This window comes from Calcarisporiella thermophila, assembly GCF_041956535.1.
Source record: "Calcarisporiella thermophila strain CBS 279.70 unplaced genomic scaffold VTP21scaffold_18, whole genome shotgun sequence".
Lineage (NCBI taxonomy): Eukaryota > Fungi > Calcarisporiellomycota > Calcarisporiellomycetes > Calcarisporiellales > Calcarisporiellaceae > Calcarisporiella > Calcarisporiella thermophila.
Window position 1 is genome coordinate 33,014 of NW_027192208.1, and position 19,493 is coordinate 52,506.

The 19,493-nt window shown below is 37.5% G+C and overlaps 9 protein-coding genes across 9 annotated transcripts; 2 read left to right on the forward strand and 7 right to left on the reverse strand.

Moving 5' to 3' along the window:
• Nucleotides 1-2,986: 2,986 nt before the first annotated feature.
• VTP21DRAFT_3525 (uncharacterized protein) lies at nucleotides 2,987-4,395 on the reverse strand (the record flags this gene model as incomplete). Its single annotated transcript, XM_069393837.1, has 3 exons — nucleotides 2,987-3,091; nucleotides 3,159-4,258; nucleotides 4,335-4,395. The coding sequence occupies 3 exons, from the start codon at nucleotides 4,393-4,395 to the stop codon at nucleotides 2,987-2,989; spliced, it is 1,266 nt and encodes a 421-aa protein (XP_069248963.1).
• Nucleotides 4,396-5,603: 1,208 nt separating this feature from the next.
• On the forward strand, nucleotides 5,604-6,346 carry VTP21DRAFT_3526 (uncharacterized protein; the record flags this gene model as incomplete). Its single annotated transcript, XM_069393838.1, has 2 exons — nucleotides 5,604-5,751; nucleotides 5,820-6,346. The coding sequence occupies 2 exons, from the start codon at nucleotides 5,604-5,606 to the stop codon at nucleotides 6,344-6,346; spliced, it is 675 nt and encodes a 224-aa protein (XP_069248964.1).
• A 742-nt stretch (nucleotides 6,347-7,088) lies between these two features.
• On the reverse strand, nucleotides 7,089-7,315 carry VTP21DRAFT_3527 (uncharacterized protein; the record flags this gene model as incomplete). The annotated part of the gene is made up of 2 exons (XM_069393839.1): nucleotides 7,089-7,157; nucleotides 7,226-7,315. The coding sequence occupies 2 exons, from the start codon at nucleotides 7,313-7,315 to the stop codon at nucleotides 7,089-7,091; spliced, it is 159 nt and encodes a 52-aa protein (XP_069248965.1).
• Nucleotides 7,316-9,807: 2,492 nt separating this feature from the next.
• On the forward strand, nucleotides 9,808-10,317 carry VTP21DRAFT_3528 (uncharacterized protein; the record flags this gene model as incomplete). The annotated part of the gene is made up of 2 exons (XM_069393840.1): nucleotides 9,808-10,079; nucleotides 10,164-10,317. The coding sequence occupies 2 exons, from the start codon at nucleotides 9,808-9,810 to the stop codon at nucleotides 10,315-10,317; spliced, it is 426 nt and encodes a 141-aa protein (XP_069248966.1).
• Nucleotides 10,318-10,751: 434 nt separating this feature from the next.
• VTP21DRAFT_3529 (uncharacterized protein) lies at nucleotides 10,752-12,827 on the reverse strand (the record flags this gene model as incomplete). The annotated part of the gene is made up of 1 exon (XM_069393841.1): nucleotides 10,752-12,827. The coding sequence occupies one exon, from the start codon at nucleotides 12,825-12,827 to the stop codon at nucleotides 10,752-10,754; it is 2,076 nt and encodes a 691-aa protein (XP_069248967.1).
• A 780-nt stretch (nucleotides 12,828-13,607) lies between these two features.
• On the reverse strand, nucleotides 13,608-15,159 carry VTP21DRAFT_3530 (uncharacterized protein; the record flags this gene model as incomplete). The annotated part of the gene is made up of 5 exons (XM_069393843.1): nucleotides 13,608-14,097; nucleotides 14,164-14,404; nucleotides 14,472-14,685; nucleotides 14,775-14,928; nucleotides 14,993-15,159. The coding sequence occupies 5 exons, from the start codon at nucleotides 15,157-15,159 to the stop codon at nucleotides 13,608-13,610; spliced, it is 1,266 nt and encodes a 421-aa protein (XP_069248968.1).
• A 330-nt stretch (nucleotides 15,160-15,489) lies between these two features.
• Nucleotides 15,490-17,215, reverse strand: VTP21DRAFT_3531 (uncharacterized protein; the record flags this gene model as incomplete). Its single annotated transcript, XM_069393844.1, has 4 exons — nucleotides 15,490-16,137; nucleotides 16,204-16,729; nucleotides 16,790-17,067; nucleotides 17,123-17,215. The coding sequence occupies 4 exons, from the start codon at nucleotides 17,213-17,215 to the stop codon at nucleotides 15,490-15,492; spliced, it is 1,545 nt and encodes a 514-aa protein (XP_069248969.1).
• A 417-nt stretch (nucleotides 17,216-17,632) lies between these two features.
• Nucleotides 17,633-18,202, reverse strand: VTP21DRAFT_3532 (uncharacterized protein; the record flags this gene model as incomplete). The annotated part of the gene is made up of 2 exons (XM_069393845.1): nucleotides 17,633-18,051; nucleotides 18,133-18,202. 2 exons carry the CDS (start codon nucleotides 18,200-18,202, stop codon nucleotides 17,633-17,635), a joined length of 489 nt encoding a protein of 162 aa, XP_069248970.1.
• A 440-nt stretch (nucleotides 18,203-18,642) lies between these two features.
• Nucleotides 18,643-19,378, reverse strand: VTP21DRAFT_3533 (uncharacterized protein; the record flags this gene model as incomplete). The annotated part of the gene is made up of 3 exons (XM_069393846.1): nucleotides 18,643-18,730; nucleotides 18,791-18,933; nucleotides 19,004-19,378. The coding sequence occupies 3 exons, from the start codon at nucleotides 19,376-19,378 to the stop codon at nucleotides 18,643-18,645; spliced, it is 606 nt and encodes a 201-aa protein (XP_069248971.1).
• Between the last annotated feature and the right edge of the window lie 115 nt (nucleotides 19,379-19,493).

The following is a 19,493-nucleotide window of genomic DNA, read 5'->3' on the forward strand; positions in this document are numbered from 1 at the left end:
GGCTTAAGTAAGAATTATCGGGAGCTTTTTATTCTTATAGGATTTAAATTTGGTCTCAAATACAGTGTCTCTCCTTTAATTGTTCAAGTCTTGTTTGATTTTTGGGTTACTTTACATTCCGATCGGTCAATCCATGTAACTAAACCAAAGCAAAATGCTAACTCCAATTCCAAGCTGTTGCTTCATCCTCCATATATAATCTGAGTCAACTGACATATCTATATATTTTAGACCTTATGGAGAATCACATTACAGGAATAGAGAAGGACAAGATCATCAAGTCCAATTGACCTCGTACTTCTGGCCTCAGTACTTTGAGCTTGGAGACACCTGATCTTATCTACTGCGCCGTATTTTTTGGGGAGATATCTGACGGAAACTATTGTTGGATCGGTTGCTCTATTTTATTTAACATCACAGCATTTTTCGGGAAGGATGGATTCATGAAGGACCTGCTGTTGTTTCCTTGCATATACATAGGAATGGTAGTCGATATGAGTATTATGGTCCAGGTATATATTGCCCGTGATAACAATATTTCGATGGATATTACTGGTAGCCACATAATTGATCCTATTTTTGCTTCTTCAAAATCTAAGAGAAGTCAAAGGTGACTAAAGGGTTGGAAGAACTACCCTCCCCATACGATTCGGAAAGAGATACACGAAAGTGGCACTTGCCCTTATGGACATTTTGATTTTAATTTATGACATCTACAATGAACTTCTTCATCCAATGGAGAGTACCGCTCTTGCTCTTGTCTAAATAGCATTTCACGCCATTTTCTTTGGAATGAATTTTTCAAAGCTTATCTTGCATGTGGACGTAAAGATTGCCTATGAAATTGATTCTTTAGGTTGGTTAAGCTTGAATCTTCTCATGTCCCACATAACCCTCGTTTCTCTTTCTTTAATTTTATCATTACATAAAATGTCTCCTGTCGAACTCATTTTCAGACAGTTAACGTTGATAAGCTTAATGAACATGTATCATTCTAACTCGAATCAACACAATTTTGGAGAGTAACCATATTTGATGTCATATTCCGTTAAATATTACTAAACTCTGTTCTAAATATTTGATTTGGAAACAAACTCTAGTTATATAAATATATTATTTATTACGATATTCTCATAATCTCGCCATAGATCAAAAATTTTTGAATCTCGCGCATTATGGTACAACATGAATAACCCCCTTCATTCCTATCAAGCAATGTGGGGTGCAGTAATAGTGGACTTCACCTGGAGTTCTGAACGTCTTTGTAAAACTTCCAACTAAAGTGGTAATATAGCATTTCAGTTTAATATTGACTAATATTATTCTAATACATACCCCCAATTTTAATTCCTGAACTGAACAAGTCGGCGGGACTGACTCCAGCAGGAGCAACCTGCATAGAAGAACAGCCTCCAGGGCTCGCAGCTCTCACGACATCATGAGGAAGAAAACCGGTCCATCTGAAGTTGACAGGCTCTCCCACTCTTACTGTAATTTCGGCTGGCGAAAATCTAAAGCCCCCAGCGCCTACTGTCACAGTCTGCTCACCAAAAGCAGCCCCGATAATAGCAAATAAAAGGAGTAACAGTCGAAGCATCATAAATAGATGTGTTATCAATCAAAATATTAATTTGTCGTGGTTATATATATTTTTGGTTTGTTCATGACCCATGTAAATAATTAACCCCCCACCAATGTGTGCCGGTAGGATCAACAATCGAAGCTGATAAATCGGCAAATACCCCACTTCTATATTAGTTTCGCCTTAACAAACATACTATATTGGTAGTATTGGCATCAATGATGAGATATTTTTGCTATTACCTAGCACAATTTAATACTAATATTCTGATGTTGGTTCTTGTGAGGAAGTTATATTATATTCAATTATACGTTAATAGCTACCCAATGCATCTCATCGCCCTGTGTTATGCGTAATACATGGTCCAATAAGTCTCAATTGTGTATGTTATCAAAATAAATTCTAATATTAATTGTGAACTTAACTCATAATTCGGCATTTTAGGTTTTTCGATTAGTGCAAGGGATAATATAAATTCTGGACGCAGGGTTTATCTTTTGAACCTTTCAGAATTCTAATGAAATACCCCTTCTATATTACTATCCTCTAATCGTTTTTTTTTTTTGACCTACTTATGACCCGGTTAAAATAATAAAACTGTTCCTACACTTCCTAAGCTCTTGGTTTATTCAAGACAAACTGAGCTGTTAAGTTATCCGCTCATTACTTACATAAGAAGCATGCTTTCATAATAATGAAGTAAAAACAAAAATTCATTCATGTAATAGTCAACAAACGCCTTTATGTCTCTCCAAATTCAAAACTAGGAAATTCCGAATGCGCCAAAAAAAAAAATTGAAATCATTAACGTGCAGATTAACAACCGCAAAACATTTTTTGACGAAAGTTATTCGTCATCCAAGATGGTTATGTTTTTTATTGTGGCCAATTTTTTGAAGAAGAATAAGATAGGGATCTGATATCACCATTTAAATCGATATAGATCGCCATTCACGAGATATTCAATACTAACGATTTAAATATTAGTTTTCATCTTACGATTACAATTCATTTAATTTTCATTTGCACTATGAGATATAATCGATCAAATAATATTATAGAATTAATAAGAATAGTCTGCGGAATTTGCCAACTGTCCCAGGCTTCATGATGATGGTTTATTGGATAGAATGAGCCCATACAAAAAATATTTAAATAAGATGACCATGATATTTGAAATTGATTTTCAAAATTTTAGGTAGGGTTCAATTGAACATTCCTCTTTAGTTATTTTGTGCTTGTTACCTTTTATCTTCGGGAGTCATACGTATTAATCAAAGCCTGATATACACAATGAGAAAATCACTAAAGAAAAATTTATGTTTTAATAGATAATTTACATGATAGGATTAGGGATACAGCAGTATGAGCAAATGTTAATTCAACAATTATCATCTTCTGCCTTCAGAGCATATTGATGGTCATAGGAATATCTCTTATTCTCATTCCAATGTCCATCTTGTACCCCTCTCCAATAACCATCTTTACCGATTCTAATGACATATCCACCTACCAGGGAAATAATAAGAAAAATATAAGATTATCAAGTCACCCGAATAAATATATCATCGCTTACAGTAATTGTTCTCGGCCCGGTTAAAACTTTCATCATAGAAAATATATTGGCGCTTAGATCTGCTTTGAAATAAGGCGAGAAGACTCTTGAACGCCCAGGGACCATTAAATCAATATCTACATCGACAGTGGCAAATGGTTTTCCTTGCCATAGTATTGTTCCTTTGATGCTTTTGATATTTAAAGGAACTTCGTGTATATTGTTGATCAAAACTCGGGACGACGTTCTTCCAAAAATTCCTCCATATAGCGCTGCTTTTGACTCGCCTTTAAGGATAATCTTTTCCGATGCCCCTGGCACTATTGCTTCAAGTTTAACGCCATATATCGCAGGCTTAAGTAGCTCAAATTCTGTAGACTCTTCGGTGCCAACTGATACTACGCTTGCTTCCCGCTGCTCCACGTAGGACCGTATTAACCTTCCGGCAGAATTAGCAGCATCCACTCCTGAATTCATCGTCAAATTCCCAACGATCATATTAATTCCCGATCTCAATCTTAACCCGTAAAGGGTTGAGTTGCCAATCTTAGTGTCCCTATAATATGTGCTGAAGGATAGGTCCCCTAGTTTGATATCCCAATTAGTGGGATTGTCCATATTGCCCGTCATCTCAATCATCAATGCATTAGGAGTTCCGCTCTTTATATTCACCTTTCTGACTCGGAAAGGGATGTTCTTAAAGCTATTGAAGCCTTTTTCAGTATGAGTAATATTATACGCAGCTGGATCGGCAGGAACTCCATCAACACTATACTCTGTGAATCCACTATAAGACATGGTCGTTTCGGCATCCTGAGTTATCGATTTTATCAGACTAGCAAAATCACCTCGTTGTTCTGGGGATATGCGAATGGGTATGTTGGAATACCGTAGGGTATATTTATTGTTATCTATGTGTTTTGGAGCTGGATCTGTAAATTTGAAGAACCCGACTTCACGCCCTTGATAGAGAATGCTGGTGTTAGCACTGAGTTCTGTGACATTTCCATTTAGCTTTTCAAACACAATAGTCGTATTATATGAAGAAATTGAAGGTGAGTATGGGTTGCTTGGGTTGAAATCGATTGCCACACCACCTATAGATGCGGTAATAAACTCGGCTGTTTATAAGGAAATGGTTAATAAATAAGTAAAGTGTCGCCTCGTCAGCTACTGAAATTTGGAATATAAAATTACCTAATGAGAGTCCAAAGTAGTATGTGGATAATAGGATGAGCCCAAGGTATTTTCTTGTCATCCTCCTCTGCTAAATTTATTTATATTTGTTACTCTTATTTTGTTCAGAAATCAACTTGTCTTCATACGTAATAGTATATAAATCAGTTAAATATTAACTTATTTGCAGGGGTGAACTATCGTACATTTACATTGAATTTTCTAGGGGTTTCAAGCTTAAACTTGGCGATACACATAAAAGGCAAATTATATGAAAATCTGTCCTTTTAAGAAAAGAGTATATACCAATTTGTTTTTGTCCATGCCAGATTCTGGATTTGACATCCGACTATCTACGAACATTCTCCATTCGGAAGTTTGAGAACCTTGATTGGAAAAAAAAACACGCTAACCATTTAGTCAGCCTTTTATATGACCTACGGAAATTAGACGATTTAACCAATTATTTTAATCGAAATCACAAAACATGATCATGCCCAGCGATTGCAATGGGCAGCGTGACGCCTCAGATCTATTTATCATATAATGTAGAGTATATAATTAATGGGGGTGGGTTTGGCATACATTTACATTTACATTATATTCTCAAATGTACGATATGTATCAAATAAAAGATGCCGTAGCTACATAAACACAGAGATTAAAAAGATCTGAATGTAACATAGCTAACAGTTCCTAATCAGGACAAAAGTCACATCGGTTGTTTATTTTCGGATGATTTTAGATAAAATTTTAATCTGTTTACTTTGAACGCCATCAATTAGAGTTTGCTATGGATAATAGGATGCTAGGGATCTAAATTCCTTGCGGATTTGCCTCACCAACAAGCTGTTAGACAGGCTATTTCAGGGTAAAACTCTGATTACCAAATAGAGATTTCGCCGGAAGTGGCAAAGAAATTTCTTTGAGTCAAGAGAAAGCTAATTTGCGTGGTTCTTGTTTCTATGGTTCTGTAAGGGGATTTTTAACCGAAAATGAAATACAAATATCTTAAGATAGAAAATATCATCCCTTGAACGTTGAATTATATTAAAATCTCATAGGTACATGCCTCAATTGGGAAAATAGAAAGTCTTATCTAGTTTTCTCTTAAAGAACTTTATATCCGAGATACCTCGATAACTTGAGAGAAATTCAAATATAAATAAAGGGCAACTCGGAGTATGGATTTTTACACTTAATCTTTAGCTTATCTATATACTGATATTAGAATATTTTTCACCCTATACTCCTAAATATTGTCCTGAATTCAAACTGTGCTAGAAAAAAATGAAGCTCTACTCTCTTATCATTAGCGCCCCCTTTTTTGGCTTTTTTGCACACGCGATTCCAATTGCACCCTTATTTTTGCGTACAAGTCATCCTAGCTCATTGAGCTCACTCCCAACTAAAGCCGTTGCCAATATTATCAATCAAAGTACTATCATCATCTTCTATATAGATTATAGAACCCATTCATTAACATATTATTTTTTGATATTCTAGATGGAATCAATGCTCAGCTTGTCTTCACTAAACAATCAGAAGCTGACCCCATGCACATTCAAGTATTAGTTCATTCTGGCCTAAAGAATGCACAATACCAATATCATGTTCATGTTAAACCTATTCCCTCGGGCGCTGATTGTGCTGCGGCAGGTGGGCACTTTGCTCCAAATTGGGCTAATGGTAAAAAACTCGGCGCTAAAGGTCTTCCCGAACTTGAATCAGGCGATCTATCCGGAAAATATGGAAATCTGGAGGGCAATGAGGAAGGGATCAACGATTTTAGCATTGAATATGACGATCGTGAGTTGAAATTCAGTGGAGATTATTCAATTCTGGGGCGAAGTGTAGTGATACATGCGCCTGACGGCAAGAGGATTGCCTGTGCAAATATAGTCGAGCAGAAGCAACAACCACAGTCCACTGGTACAACAGTACAAAACGTAATGGGAACGCCAACAAACTACTGGACCTCTCTATTCCAACTTATGTCAAATTGGTTTAATCCCTTTAGACTAAATTTGTAGAAATATTAATGTAATCTCCAGTACAAAATACCCACGATCGACAGAGAGATATTCTTCTATATATAACATTATTTTACTTATATATTAATTCGACAATATAATAAATCATATCAGCATTCAATTTTTCCCCATGCAAACTGTTATAGAAAAACAACATGTAAAAAAGGAGTTTACTCCATCTAAATTTTATTAGCCTTCACCATTTCAGCCTAACCCTTTAGGCATTGTGCCCAAGTTTCATTCACTGGATGGTGTTTCGTCGCAAAGGTATACCCTCTGGGATGTTAACCATTTCGGCTCACTAATAAAATCGTTCAAAAGTTGTTGCCGAAGTCCAATTAGCTGCTTTTAGAATCCTATCTAAGGGTACTCCATGCAGCAATACATGAGAGGACGAAGTACTTCTAGACGAATGGGCTGTTGCCAAGATGTCCGCTTCCGCTGAGATGTCCACCCAGCTTCATTTCCCTTTGGGCGAGGGCCAAAGGGAATTAAACCTATCTGTTAGCATATTATGGTTTTTGTTTATGTGACTGACGTCAACTATACATCTTAATATTTTTTCCAATTTTCCTAATTTGTTTCACTTATAAACTGGTGTAGAGATTTTCTACAAGGCAATGATCACACCTTTATTAAAGAACATAGCAACAATGGCACTTTTCAAAGTAATAAATAAGCTCTGGTAAATTTTGTCATTTTAATACAGTCACTCGTTTTCCAACATTTCTCGATTAAGAATTCAGGTACTAAGTTTAACGGCAATTGGTTCGCTGGTTTTTAGCACATCCATTCTTACATTGACCGATGTCTATATTTTATGAGTATATGGCTATAGTTTTCTAATTAATCCCAGGAATATATACATGTATTACTTACAGTCACATCCTCTGCATGAACACCACCAAATACTCTTGCCGTCATTTCCACAGTAGTTTGCTCCACATTGCAACTTGCACCAAGGCGCATTTCCGCTGGGGCATTTGGGGGGGCATCTAGGGCAACCAGCTACGTTTGTTTCTTCAATAGTGTTATCGCTCATAGCGAGAGTTGCATCCGGTGGAATTGAATCCTGGACTTGAGCAGAGACGATGGCAAAAGCGAGAGCTAGAAGAGCGAGGTATTTCATTGTTAAAAAGCTGGAGTTGTTAATTGATAATGTTGAAAAACGGATATACAAGGGGTATTTATATACCTTTTTCTTACCTACTTATTAAGTTATTCTCAGAATTCTGAAACCCAAAAATTATGTTAATAGTAATTTTCGCACACATAATGAGAAAAAATGCACTTCATGGGGTATTCATAAAGACACTTAAAACTATATCTAAGCAAACTTTACACTAAAGAATTCAGCCAAAGAAACATTTATTTTTTTCTTTATAAAAATACTCTATCCCTCACTATTACAATGAAAGTGCATCCATGTAATAATTACTTATATTAATGGTTCACATTAACACATCTGAATTGAAAATATTTACAGACCTCTTTAGCTTTAATACATTTAATGGTTAATGGTTGCTGCACTCCAATATCGCTTGTTGCCTTAATGTGGGAACAATTTCATTCTTCTGTTTAAAGCCAAGTTTAAATCTTGCACTTCATTTCTTTAAATTTGGTTGTTCTCCGAGCCAGAGCTGAATTGCTTGTATGCTTTACTAGATAATTAAGAGTTATTCACAAAAAAAAAAGCGCCTCGCTAAGCAAAGGCAGAATTTTTAATTGCATAAAATTATAGAAAAATTTTTTTTTTTCGTGAACAATCAAGCATAATTGTGGATAACCAATGTAATTACAGGCAGAATTTGTTACCACATTCATTTAATCTGAGTAATTTTAATGTCAGAAAATATCTTCTATCACAAAATGTTACCACCCGTATTTTTTGCAATATATTGTAGCTTCAAGCATATATTTATTTAAGCTAAACAATGCAATGACATCAGATAGCTAGAATTACTGGGTGCATTTTTTTAATAAAAATCAACTTCTTTAAGTTGATATCAATCTTATTCTAAAGTTTCAAAATTTCTGCGAATGGGTCTTGTTTTCTTTCTAAGAATTGAAAAATGCTTAAATTTTCCAAGAAATTCATTGGAATTGTTGGAATAAATGAATTTGTAATAGATGAAACGTTAAGTTTAATTTCAACTATCCGAATGTTCTGTTTTTGAACTTATTTAAAGATAACAGAATAACGTATTAAGATTAACTGCACCACACAATTGCTCTTGCCATTGTTTAGAACCTGTGACAATCCTTTTGTGCTTTTTTGGTACGATCGAGTCCACGTGGAATATTATAATTGCTTAATATTTACAGAATACATTGAGTTAATTGTTGAAGCCGGCTTCGGGAGGAAAACAGCCTTGCTATTGTATTTCAAAATGTATTGGCACTGGGATGGCACTCTAGACATAGATATTCCAAATGAAATATACTCATTTAGATAGAAACAAAATCAAAAGTTTTTTTGATCAAATCAGTGGAAATTTTACATACGGTTTATTGGATATTCTAAGAACTTTAAATGGCTCAGCATATTCAGAATCAGCTGTGTTCTAGCAACGCTTTTTTCTTGTAATATTCGTATTCTGTTGAAATTATTATGGTTTATTGGATAGGGGGAGAACCGTCATTTAGTAAGCATGTCACATTTCCTCTGGAGAAATCAAAATATTAATACTGGGGAGGGGGTAAAATGGATATGTGGAAGATCGTGGATGATATTGCTTTAGGGCAAATTAGGAACTACTTTAGAAAAATTTTGGTAAAGATCCTAATAAACATTCCATTGAAGGCAAATATAATTCTAAATGGAATTAATGTTACCAGCACTTCAAGCCTTCATTTTATTGTCACAAGAATTATGTAGGAGATGGAGTAAAATGGGCTAACAAACCCGACTCAAAAAAAAATTTATCAAATTATGCATAGATGATAGGGATTTGATGTATTGATGTATATTCAAGAGTATGTTGCTCTTTATGTGTTAGGTCATGCTGAGCATTAATGGCTTCGATATCAAATGAAACTCATTCAACTCTACAGAGATGAGAGATTCTAGCGTTCTACTATAAAAAAAATCAGTCGAATTTGATTGTTGTCACGAAACTGCTGTTTATTGATTAGTACTGTAATGTTTCCTAAAATGTTGTGCAAGCTGAAACGGCACATCTATTAGAGAGATATTTTTGCATTACATTTAGTCTAATAATTTGATGTTTTATTATAGACTTCAATTTATTTCATCCTTACACATTATTACGCTCTCGATTTTCGCATTGAGTCAATCTTTTACTACGCCACTTTTGTTTATCTAGGGGTGAATTCAACTTCTGTCAAAGCAACACATCATTTGTGTGACGATTTTTCATATCTACTTTAACCCTTCCCCTTAAAAAGACGCACTCAAAAAAATTTGTTCAATTGACAAGGTCCCTTACAAACTTCATAATATGACAGTAAATATTTCCAACTTTTATCTTCGCAGGTGCCAAGAGAAGGATCTGCCTGGTATACTAGAAATTGTCAATGAGCAAATAACCAATTCAACTACTTCGTTCTGGTATGAACCGGATTCACTCGAGAGCAAAATGGCATGGTTCAAGTCAAGTGAAGAAAACGGCTTCCCTATTATTGTCGCAGTTGAGCATAAGGAAAATGGTGAAGAGAAAGTGGCGGGTTATGCTGCATTAGGAAAATACAGACCTCAACATGCATATCTCTAGTAATTCCAATATTTATTGCTCTCTTCTTTCGTAACGAATGAAAACTAATCATGAGATTTAATCTGATGAAAATGTTATTGTAGTACTACCGAGCTCTCACTCTATTGCCACAAAGATTATAGAGGGTTTGGACTTGGCAAGCGTTTGATGTCCGAAATCATTCACATTGGCAAAAAAAAAGGTTATCGCACAATTATATGTAAGCAAAACAATAGCCCTCTGTTACCTACAATTTGATTGATAACAGTCGCATGCTTGAGTAGCCATGATCACCAGTGATAACGATATATCTAAAGCACTTCATGAGAAGTTTGGATTCCAGTGCACTGGTGTATTGAAAAGTGTCGGCTACAAATTTGATAAATGGCTTGATTGCGATGTATATCAAATATTTTTCGAAAAGTAGACCGAGCGAAAATATATATATAAACCTACATGCCTATTCCTTGAAACATAAGGAATATCAATCGTATCCATTGAAAATAATGTCTTTTTCTTCTTAGGACCGACAGGCTTTTGAATGGTAGTACAATTTTGCATTATTTTAATAAACCTTAGAATTCAATGTAATATCAAAATCAAAAAACCAAATTAGGGGTCGGCCGAATAATTGCATGACGAACAACTACAAAATACATAGAGATATGGTCTTTATTCAAATAAATAAGCAATTACTCTCTTTCATCCTGCTCCTTCCTTACTACTCTCCTTAATGCTCGATAGGTATGTGCATTTGGCTCTATTCCCGCCTCCTTCATCTCTAGTACAGCATTCCTTGCCCGCTTAATTTCACCCATACGTGAGAGGCCGTCGATTAGAGAAGTGTATGTGATAACATTTGGCTTAATTCCTTCTGACTGCATTTGTGTCATGGCACGCATCGCTCCATCAATGTCCCGTGCATAGAGGTGACCTCGCATCAAGCAAGTGTAGGTGGCGACTGTTGGGGTGATCCCTAGGTGCCGCATATCTTCAAGGACACGATACGCGGCGCCAAGGTCGTTGTGTCGAAGGAAATGACGAATAAATGTCGTGTGCATATAGGCATCTTTGGGGCAAGTTACCGATAATGTGTTCTCCGTCGTTGTTTTATCTTCTATAGGTTTTGGCGTTGGGAAAACACGAAACTGCTTAGCGAACTGCTCATAAATGACATGGATATCCCGCCGTGATGCAAATGCTAATCGTGCATTTAAGAGAGTAGTATAAGATTTGAAACTGGGAACAGGGTATTTATTCTGGATTATCGAAGCGCCCGAATCGTTAGTACTTCGATCATCACCTCTTTCAGGCTTATTACTGAAAAAGCGAGCAAGCATATCAATTGCTCCAACATAATCTTTTGCCTCCATATGTAGTTCCGCGATGCTGGTAGCCATAACCTCGTTTAACTTGACAGACGGGTTTCGAGACATTTTTCGGAAGATCCGCCAAGCTCTCCTCAGATCTCGATTTCGTAAGAAGCCTTTGAGTAATATTGCATATGTGTATATATCTGGTTTCACGCCTGCTTTCATCATGCTGAGATAGAAACTCTCTGCAGTTCGCATATCGAGCTTCTGAGTAGAACTGTGTATTATAGCGTTGTAAGTGACTAGATTAGGCTCGGCCCCCGCGCGCTTCATCTCACTAAAAAGTCGCTCAGCATTATCTACATCTGCTCTACGCATATATCCATCAATCAAAGTGGTGAATGCATAAACATTTGGCATAAGCTGCGATTCATAGAGACGGTCAAACCATGTCCGTGCCTCTTCCATCTTCCCTTGGAGAACATATCCATGAACAATACACACGTATGCAATCAGATTATGGCACATGCCTTCGGCTCGCATTTGATCAAAACAATGCAACGCCTTATCCATATCTCCTCTAGTAGCATATCCATGAATAAGCGACGTGTATACATATTCGTTCGGCCGCAATCCATTTTCACGCATAGCGTTGTAGAGTGATATCGCTGTGTCCATGTCCGTTTGCTGAACATGACCATGGATTAGAGCTCCATACAACTTGATGTCAGGAGATATCCTCAGTTCGAGCATTTGATTCCATCGGCGGGTTGCTGCGGGCATATCCTTCACTCGAATATATCCGAATATGAGTTGACGAAGCAATATTTGCCTTGCTGTGGCATCAGTGCAGCGTTGAAACGCACTATCGCAAATTTGGGCTGCCTCTTCCATTTTTCCCGCCATAGAGAAAGAATAAGTAGCAGAAATACACATGGATCGCCAGGTTTTCTCATACACGCCTCGGGACTCGCAGCATTGGAAAATCTTAATGGCCTCATCGAAGAGACCAAGATCTAGTAAGCGTCGATAGTGCGAAAGAAATTCGCGGTGTTTATACGGATTGTGTCCTGCTTGAAGCATGTCAAGAATTGTACGTGCTGCATCATGGGGTGCTTCTATACTCCAATAGTAGTCAATCACCTCTCGATATGTTTTTCGGAAAAGACAAGTTTTAGAAGAACGCATGCGCATGAGCAGTGAATTCAAGGCGGAAGTGTCTCCCCGCAATAAATGAAACCGAGTTAACACCCACAAAGATCGTTTATCCTCAGTTTCAATATGAAAGGTTTCGAGTTCCTCCACTAGATTTCTCCATCTTGGCCCTAGAATGGAGTGGTCCAGCTCATTTCTTGCTATCGAAAGTAAAGCTGAAAGATCTCCAGAACGTAGAAAATCAAGCGATCTCGACTCTCCTCTAACATTTTCCAATGCGGCAAGTAGGCGTGGGCTCATGCTTGCTGTACAGTAGGTTTTATCGCGTTTTTGGCGAAGCAATTCGGAAATCTCTTTAAAGGGGTCGACATGGATAGGCGAAGTAAACTCTTTTTTAGGGATATTCTAAAATAATGCACCCCAGTTTGTAAATCGCATTCAACATTAAATATAATTAAAAAGTATTACATTATCTCTCGAAACTGATGGTATTGTATCCTCAAGATAATCTTCAGGTGAGTATATCTAAATTCCAATCGAACAAGTCAATTTATAGGAGATTCTCAATAAATGTGAAGGATGTTCTTACACTACTACTTTTACGCTCTCTTATAAAAGAATTATTGGAAATGTTTTCGTGTGCATGTTTGGAGGAGAGGAAATCTATAGCTGATGCACATTTCCTTACATGTGCCTAAACTGAAGAGGTTATACAAAATGTTGTGAGGCCTTAAGGTCTCAAAGTGTACCTTGTGACTCAGTGAGCGCAGCACTCTTGTAGATCTTGCAAGGAACATGCTCTTCCTCCACGAGTATATTATATAATCTTACAGGAAATGGTATGATAAAGGGGGTGTGGTCCTATAATATTTATTTCAGTGGCTGCCTTCTATTTAATAGTCACAAACTCAATTCGATTACTCGGTCGTTTTAAACAGAATTCAGATATAGACTTCCTATCAAGATGGTGCCAAAAATTGGTAACCTCTATTGAAAAGAATAAGTGTAATTCCAGAGAAATGATATTTTTAAACAAGGATAATATATTAGACAATAAATATTTATAAAGTAAAAAAATTACTACACTTGATCGTAGAACACATGCACCAGTTGATATCGAATCAAAAATGCAAGTGCTGTGCCTGCTACTTGGACAAGCACCACTGCTGTTGCCAGGTCCCGCTCTGACATTGGACCGAGTCTAAGTAATATGAGATTTAGCAAGGTAAGGTTGTTGATTTCGCGCTTTTTTGTCCCTTTATTTTCCGTCACACGCACGAGCCCTAGCAGTTCAAATAGATGCAAGCACATTCGACCAAGGGTCGAAGTCTTCTCTATCGAGGTTCGAGAGTATTCAAGTTTTCCCGTTTTGACGTTCAGAATAGGCATGCGATGCCTAGGACATTTAACGAGGCCAAATAGTTGTGGAGCGGAATAGAGAAAATTGAAAATTTGTGGTAAGAACATAAGAAGCATTGTCTTGCTGAAATGGCCGAGAATGCCCACTACAGCAAATATCATCCCTGCGAAATAACAATATGTATCCCCTACAAACACGCGCGATGGATACCTGTGTCAATTGATTCAGTTATAATTACCTTGTGTTAGAAATAATTCATTATAAGTGGCGTTTTACCAGTTGTGATATAAAAGTCCAAGAGACGCGCCGATAAATGGAAGCAAAAAATACATCGAAAAAAGATGTGCCTCCATACATGATTTATCGCCATACTGCAGAATAAGCAAATCGTTCAGGACAATCGATAGCCCAATTACCACCGATTGAGCCACCTCCACACCATTGATCCCGGCTAGAATATTTATCGCATTCGTACAGAAAATCGCCACCATGCCCATGTAAACATAGTATAAAACCCCTGTCGAGATGATATGTAACGTATATATAAATTTATGCTATTCTACAATCCATATATTAAATCTTACCCAAATGTAGCCAGTGTCCTAATATTGGACGCAGGGGTACAGGCACAACAACCGAGGTACCCCCCTGATCCGCAAAATATACCATAAGCAGCGGAATAGAGGCCACACCCGGCAAAAAAAGTTTATATCGCCACCTAATGTCAAATACATCATCTGCAAATCCGAGAAATACCATGGATTGAACTGAAAGCAGCGCAGATAGAAAACTTCCCAACTGTCACATAGTTCAACAAAAATAGCATCAATGATATTGGAAATTAACAAGGCAAAAAAATTATATAAGAAAATTAAGTAAAAACTCACCTTATGATGTGGAAATGTTCCTATTTGTACGGGCTCAGAAGACTCAGGTCGATGTGCCAGATTGCCATTGAACCATTCAAGAAAGGGAAAAGGAATGAAGAGGAACATGCAAACTAAGTATACAAGCGCACACACCATTCCCATACTCTCGGGTCTATCAAATATTCGATTAACTTTCGTAATGTGACAGAAAAAAAAGCATCAATCTTATTCACTACATAGTAGGTTTATTTTTCTTGTTCACATCGACCCCTGTGAGGTGAGCACGCACAAAAACCTGGTGTAGCTTGGGGATTAGTTTCCATGTGGAGATAAAGGCAAGCGTCATGAATCCAAGGGAGATACTGATGGTATGATGGACCGATGATGGAAGGTCCATCGCCATTTTGATTTTATAATACTGGGCAATGCCAAAAGTGGCTCCGAATAGAATGAAAAGAGACAAAGAAACGAGGTGGTGGCTTGTCTTCATAAGAATTTATTTCGCTTTACAAAATTCAAAATATATGTATAGATATAAACGTAGCTATCGTACTCGGAATCTAATGCAAAATATGAGAATGATGACTTGATAGAGAGTAGTAAATTCGATGTATTGGAGATTAAAATAAGTACGAATCGATATCAATAACAGATCTAAATGAGTATTCAAAGTCTGAAATAAAATATTCAAAGGTTTATTTATAAAATTTAAATTTTTTTTCTCTCTATAAATTTACACCAATTTACTATTGCTATTTTCGGGTCCCTTAGGAGCAGACGCGAAAGAGCTGGATTTAGAAAAGAGCATCTCCAAAGAACCTACGACTTTTAAAACTTCCTTCTGGAATGCAATTTCTTGCCTCACTTTGTCCCTGAGTCGGAACATCAACTCGTCGATAAGAGGGGATTGCCCAAGGACAGGACGATACATATCAATCACTGTGTTTGCAACATCAACTAGTAATGAGGTATATCTAGGGTTATTAATATATCGGACTAGAAATTGGACCACTGGTTCGAGAGAAAGGTCATCTCTCCCTGATAGTGCCTGTTTTAGACCATCACGGTGAACTAGCTCCTGCAACAGTGAAACTGTCGTAAGAGCGGGCTTGTTGGTGCGGAGTACAGCGTCAAGCGCATTTCCATACTGAAATGCCTTCAAATAGCGGTCGTAATCGCGTAACCTTCTTCGACGCTTTGCTTCAACTAGAAAATCGTCTGCGGAAGCGCTGTGATTTTGTCCGCGCATAAAATACTGGTAGGTGCCACCACGAGCTGCGATTGCTTGGCGTTTACGTGCCACTTCCTGGGGCCTAACTTGACGCTGACGGATAGAAAGTAGTCCGTTATGCATACCAGTCACCAAAAGAGAGTCATCGGGCTAAAGTTAAGAGTAAAGAGTGTTGAAGTAAATGTGAAGATGCATTAACTTGGCACAATAACATACGGATAAAGCAACGCTAAGTACTGGCAAAGAGTATTTAACACTGTGCACAACGCGATAGTCCTGCACATTGTAGACCTTCACGTGCTGATCCAAGCTACCTGTTAACAGGCGTGAATATCCGCTATCAAAGCACAGGCTCGTCACAGTTTTCTGATGGCCCGAAACAGTCTGCAGTAATCGCCCACCGGACAACAAGTCAAACACTTTGAACTGAGGACCCCCTGCTGCGACAACCATTCCACCACCAGGGAATGAAACTACATCCTCAACTGGCGCACCATATGGCATTGTGATCGCGCAATCACCTGAACGCAGATCCAATAGGCGTACTGTCTGGTCATAAGCACCAGAAAGTACCAAGTGTGGGTTATCTTCGAATACTATTCCCGAGCGAACGTAATCCGTATGTTTATCAAATGTGTGTACGATATTTTCCGTCGCTAAATCCCAAACTCTCACTGTCTTATCATCAGAACAAGTCAAAAGTGAAGTCTTATTTGGCGAAAACTTAGTGACATGCACAGGTCTGGTCAAGATTAAATTAATAATTGATCAGATTAATACCATATAATAAGCAATCCCTTACAATTTGTGCTCGCGAAAAGTTCTTAAAATTGCTCTACTATTCACGTCAAATACCTGCACCAACCCAGTTTCATCACCTGCGACAAGCAATCGTCCATCGGAACGGAAGCTGGCACCATAAGCAACGTCTTTGAATCTTGAAATAGTCTTACGCACAGAATGTGTTTTAGATGAATATATTTGAACTCGAGCAGAAGAGGTCACTGCAAAATCATAGGGAGCAACAGGTGAAAAATTCACTGAGGTTACAGGACCATATTCTTTGATTAAGATAGGAGACTGTCAAGGCATAATATTAAACACTATTCTGGACACAACTAAAACAATCAATTACCTTAAATTTTCTCCAATATCTCTCTTCGGGTGTCTTTCTTCCCGGTAGACGAGGATATTTCTTGATTGTTAATTTTCTGTATTCTGTTGACATTGTTCGAACAGTATACCCTAAGGAGATCAAACACTATTAAAGTCAAAAAAAATAGAGGATGTGTGACTGCAGAATTGTCAACAATAAAAAAAGTTATCCCCATGGTGAAATGCTTGCTACATACAGGGTACAGTCACAGAATTATTACTCGATTTTACTATTCCCATTTATTCACTAGTTTCCTTGATAACTTATAAGTATATGAAAAGAATAAAGCTCCAAATTCAGTCGAAAAGCGTGCGATGGAGATAGAGCATAGAAAATTAGATTTTAATCGACATAAACAAGAGATTCGTAAGAACAATATAGGAACAAATGGCGATATACACAATTCTTAGAATCATATAATACTGATGGGTGCTACATAAAATCAAACGCTCGGTACTTCTAGGGGCTAAAACTACTATGTAAATAGCACTACTGGTTGTAATCCATCTTCGTCTGTCCCTCTACTTTTCGTGCCACTCCTTTTTGCGCGATTGAATCATCACCGGTCCACTCTCCTACCTTCTGTTGGATAAATCCTTTTGTTTTATCTTGTGCGCCAGATACATATTCCGCTGCAGTGGCCTGTTGGTGTTCAACTTCACCTTCGCGACGTTGTTTTGCGCCTGCTTGAGCAGTATCAGCGCTTCCAAACATTGCCCCAGTTTGTTCCTTGACACCACCAACAAGAGTGTTGTAGTTACCACGAGTCTTGTCGGGTTCCTGCTCTCGAGCAAGTCGGCGTGCCTCCTCAAGTTCGCGGTTGCCTGCATCTTTCAGATTAGCACCTGCCTGCTCAAGGTTGGTATTGCCAATAATACGACCGGTTTGTTCTTGTGTAACCCCGGTGGCTAATATACGAGAAATACGCACAATGATTTCAATAACAATGGATATAAGAGCAAAAAATAACTAAACGCTAAGATATATACCATAGTTTAAATAAGCATTCACAGTCGAGGGCTGCGACTTTTGCTGCTGATCCTTGTTATCAGAAGACATTTTCGACTTGTATTGCTGAAAATTTAAAATTATTAGCTGCGATATCCTACAGGGACTTGTCTCAGGTGTTTCGACAAGAGAAAATGTGAAGAATACTTACGTTTATGCTTTTTAATTCAAAGATATTTAAAATCAATTGAAGAAGTGTTGGGTAGGAATGAGACAAAAAATATCAATTTATATACTCTTGAAAGCGGCGTCACTTTCCATTCTATCTCTTTCCCGCACAATGATGAAAGTAGTTTGGCGTCGATTCAAGTTTGGTTTTGGTTACTTGGTGGCGAATCGAGCTACTGTGATTGGTGGATGAAAATCTAATATAGATAAGTCCAAGCATGCAATTTTTATGAATTCTTTTAACAAAATTTTATTGATATCAAACAGAATAAAATCACATCAGTTAGAACAAAAGCCTGAGAAACTATCTAAGCTTGACTCCTTTATTTATCTCTAATTGACTTGTGCGCATCCCATTCTCTCGATTTAATGGCCTGTAGCTTACGCTGAACGTTCGCATCTCTCGCTTCCCTATGCAATATGGACAGTTGGCATTTGTCAATATAGGAGAAAGTAGGTTGATATCATTACTTCATCTCTTGTAGCAATTTGGTCTCTCTCTCTTTCTTCTCTTGTTCCGACTTATCCTTCTCAATTCTTCTAAGCTCTTCTCCTTTAAGGTGTTCCTCGCGCTCCGTAACTTCTTCAAAAGCCCTGATATCATCCTCTACTTCCTGTATTTTACAAAATATTTGCTTCCTTTAATGTAAACACTATGAAAAATAGAAAAATCAATATTTTTACAAGGCGCTTCCGATTAATCTCTTCATTTTGAATTCTGATTCTCTCCATCCTTTTAATAAGGTCATCTTCTTGCAAATGATGGTACGCGTTTCCCCCGGATAAAACACGATCTGGGTTTACATATCCCTTGCTTGTAGATTGTTTTTCGTTTTTAGCCTCATCTCGCTCATCTCTTTTTGAATAATTGTGTCGGCTTTGACAAGAGAAGCGCTTTTTTGATGGATGGAGAGCTTTAGTGGGAGATTTGGGGGTAGTATCGGAGGAAGAATTAGTAATGGGGTGATTAGAGTGTGATTTGTTAAGATTTGTAGGTGATTCGTGCTCTGGTAAATGTGACCATATCGAACTGGTGGAATCTTGGGTAGAAGTACTCATTTTGTTCGTGTTTCCATAAAATTGCTGAATAATTTTCCTCAGATACGAGAAAAATACAGCCACAATTGACAAATTCTTTATTCAATATAAAGTGCATCATGATATTAATCCATTA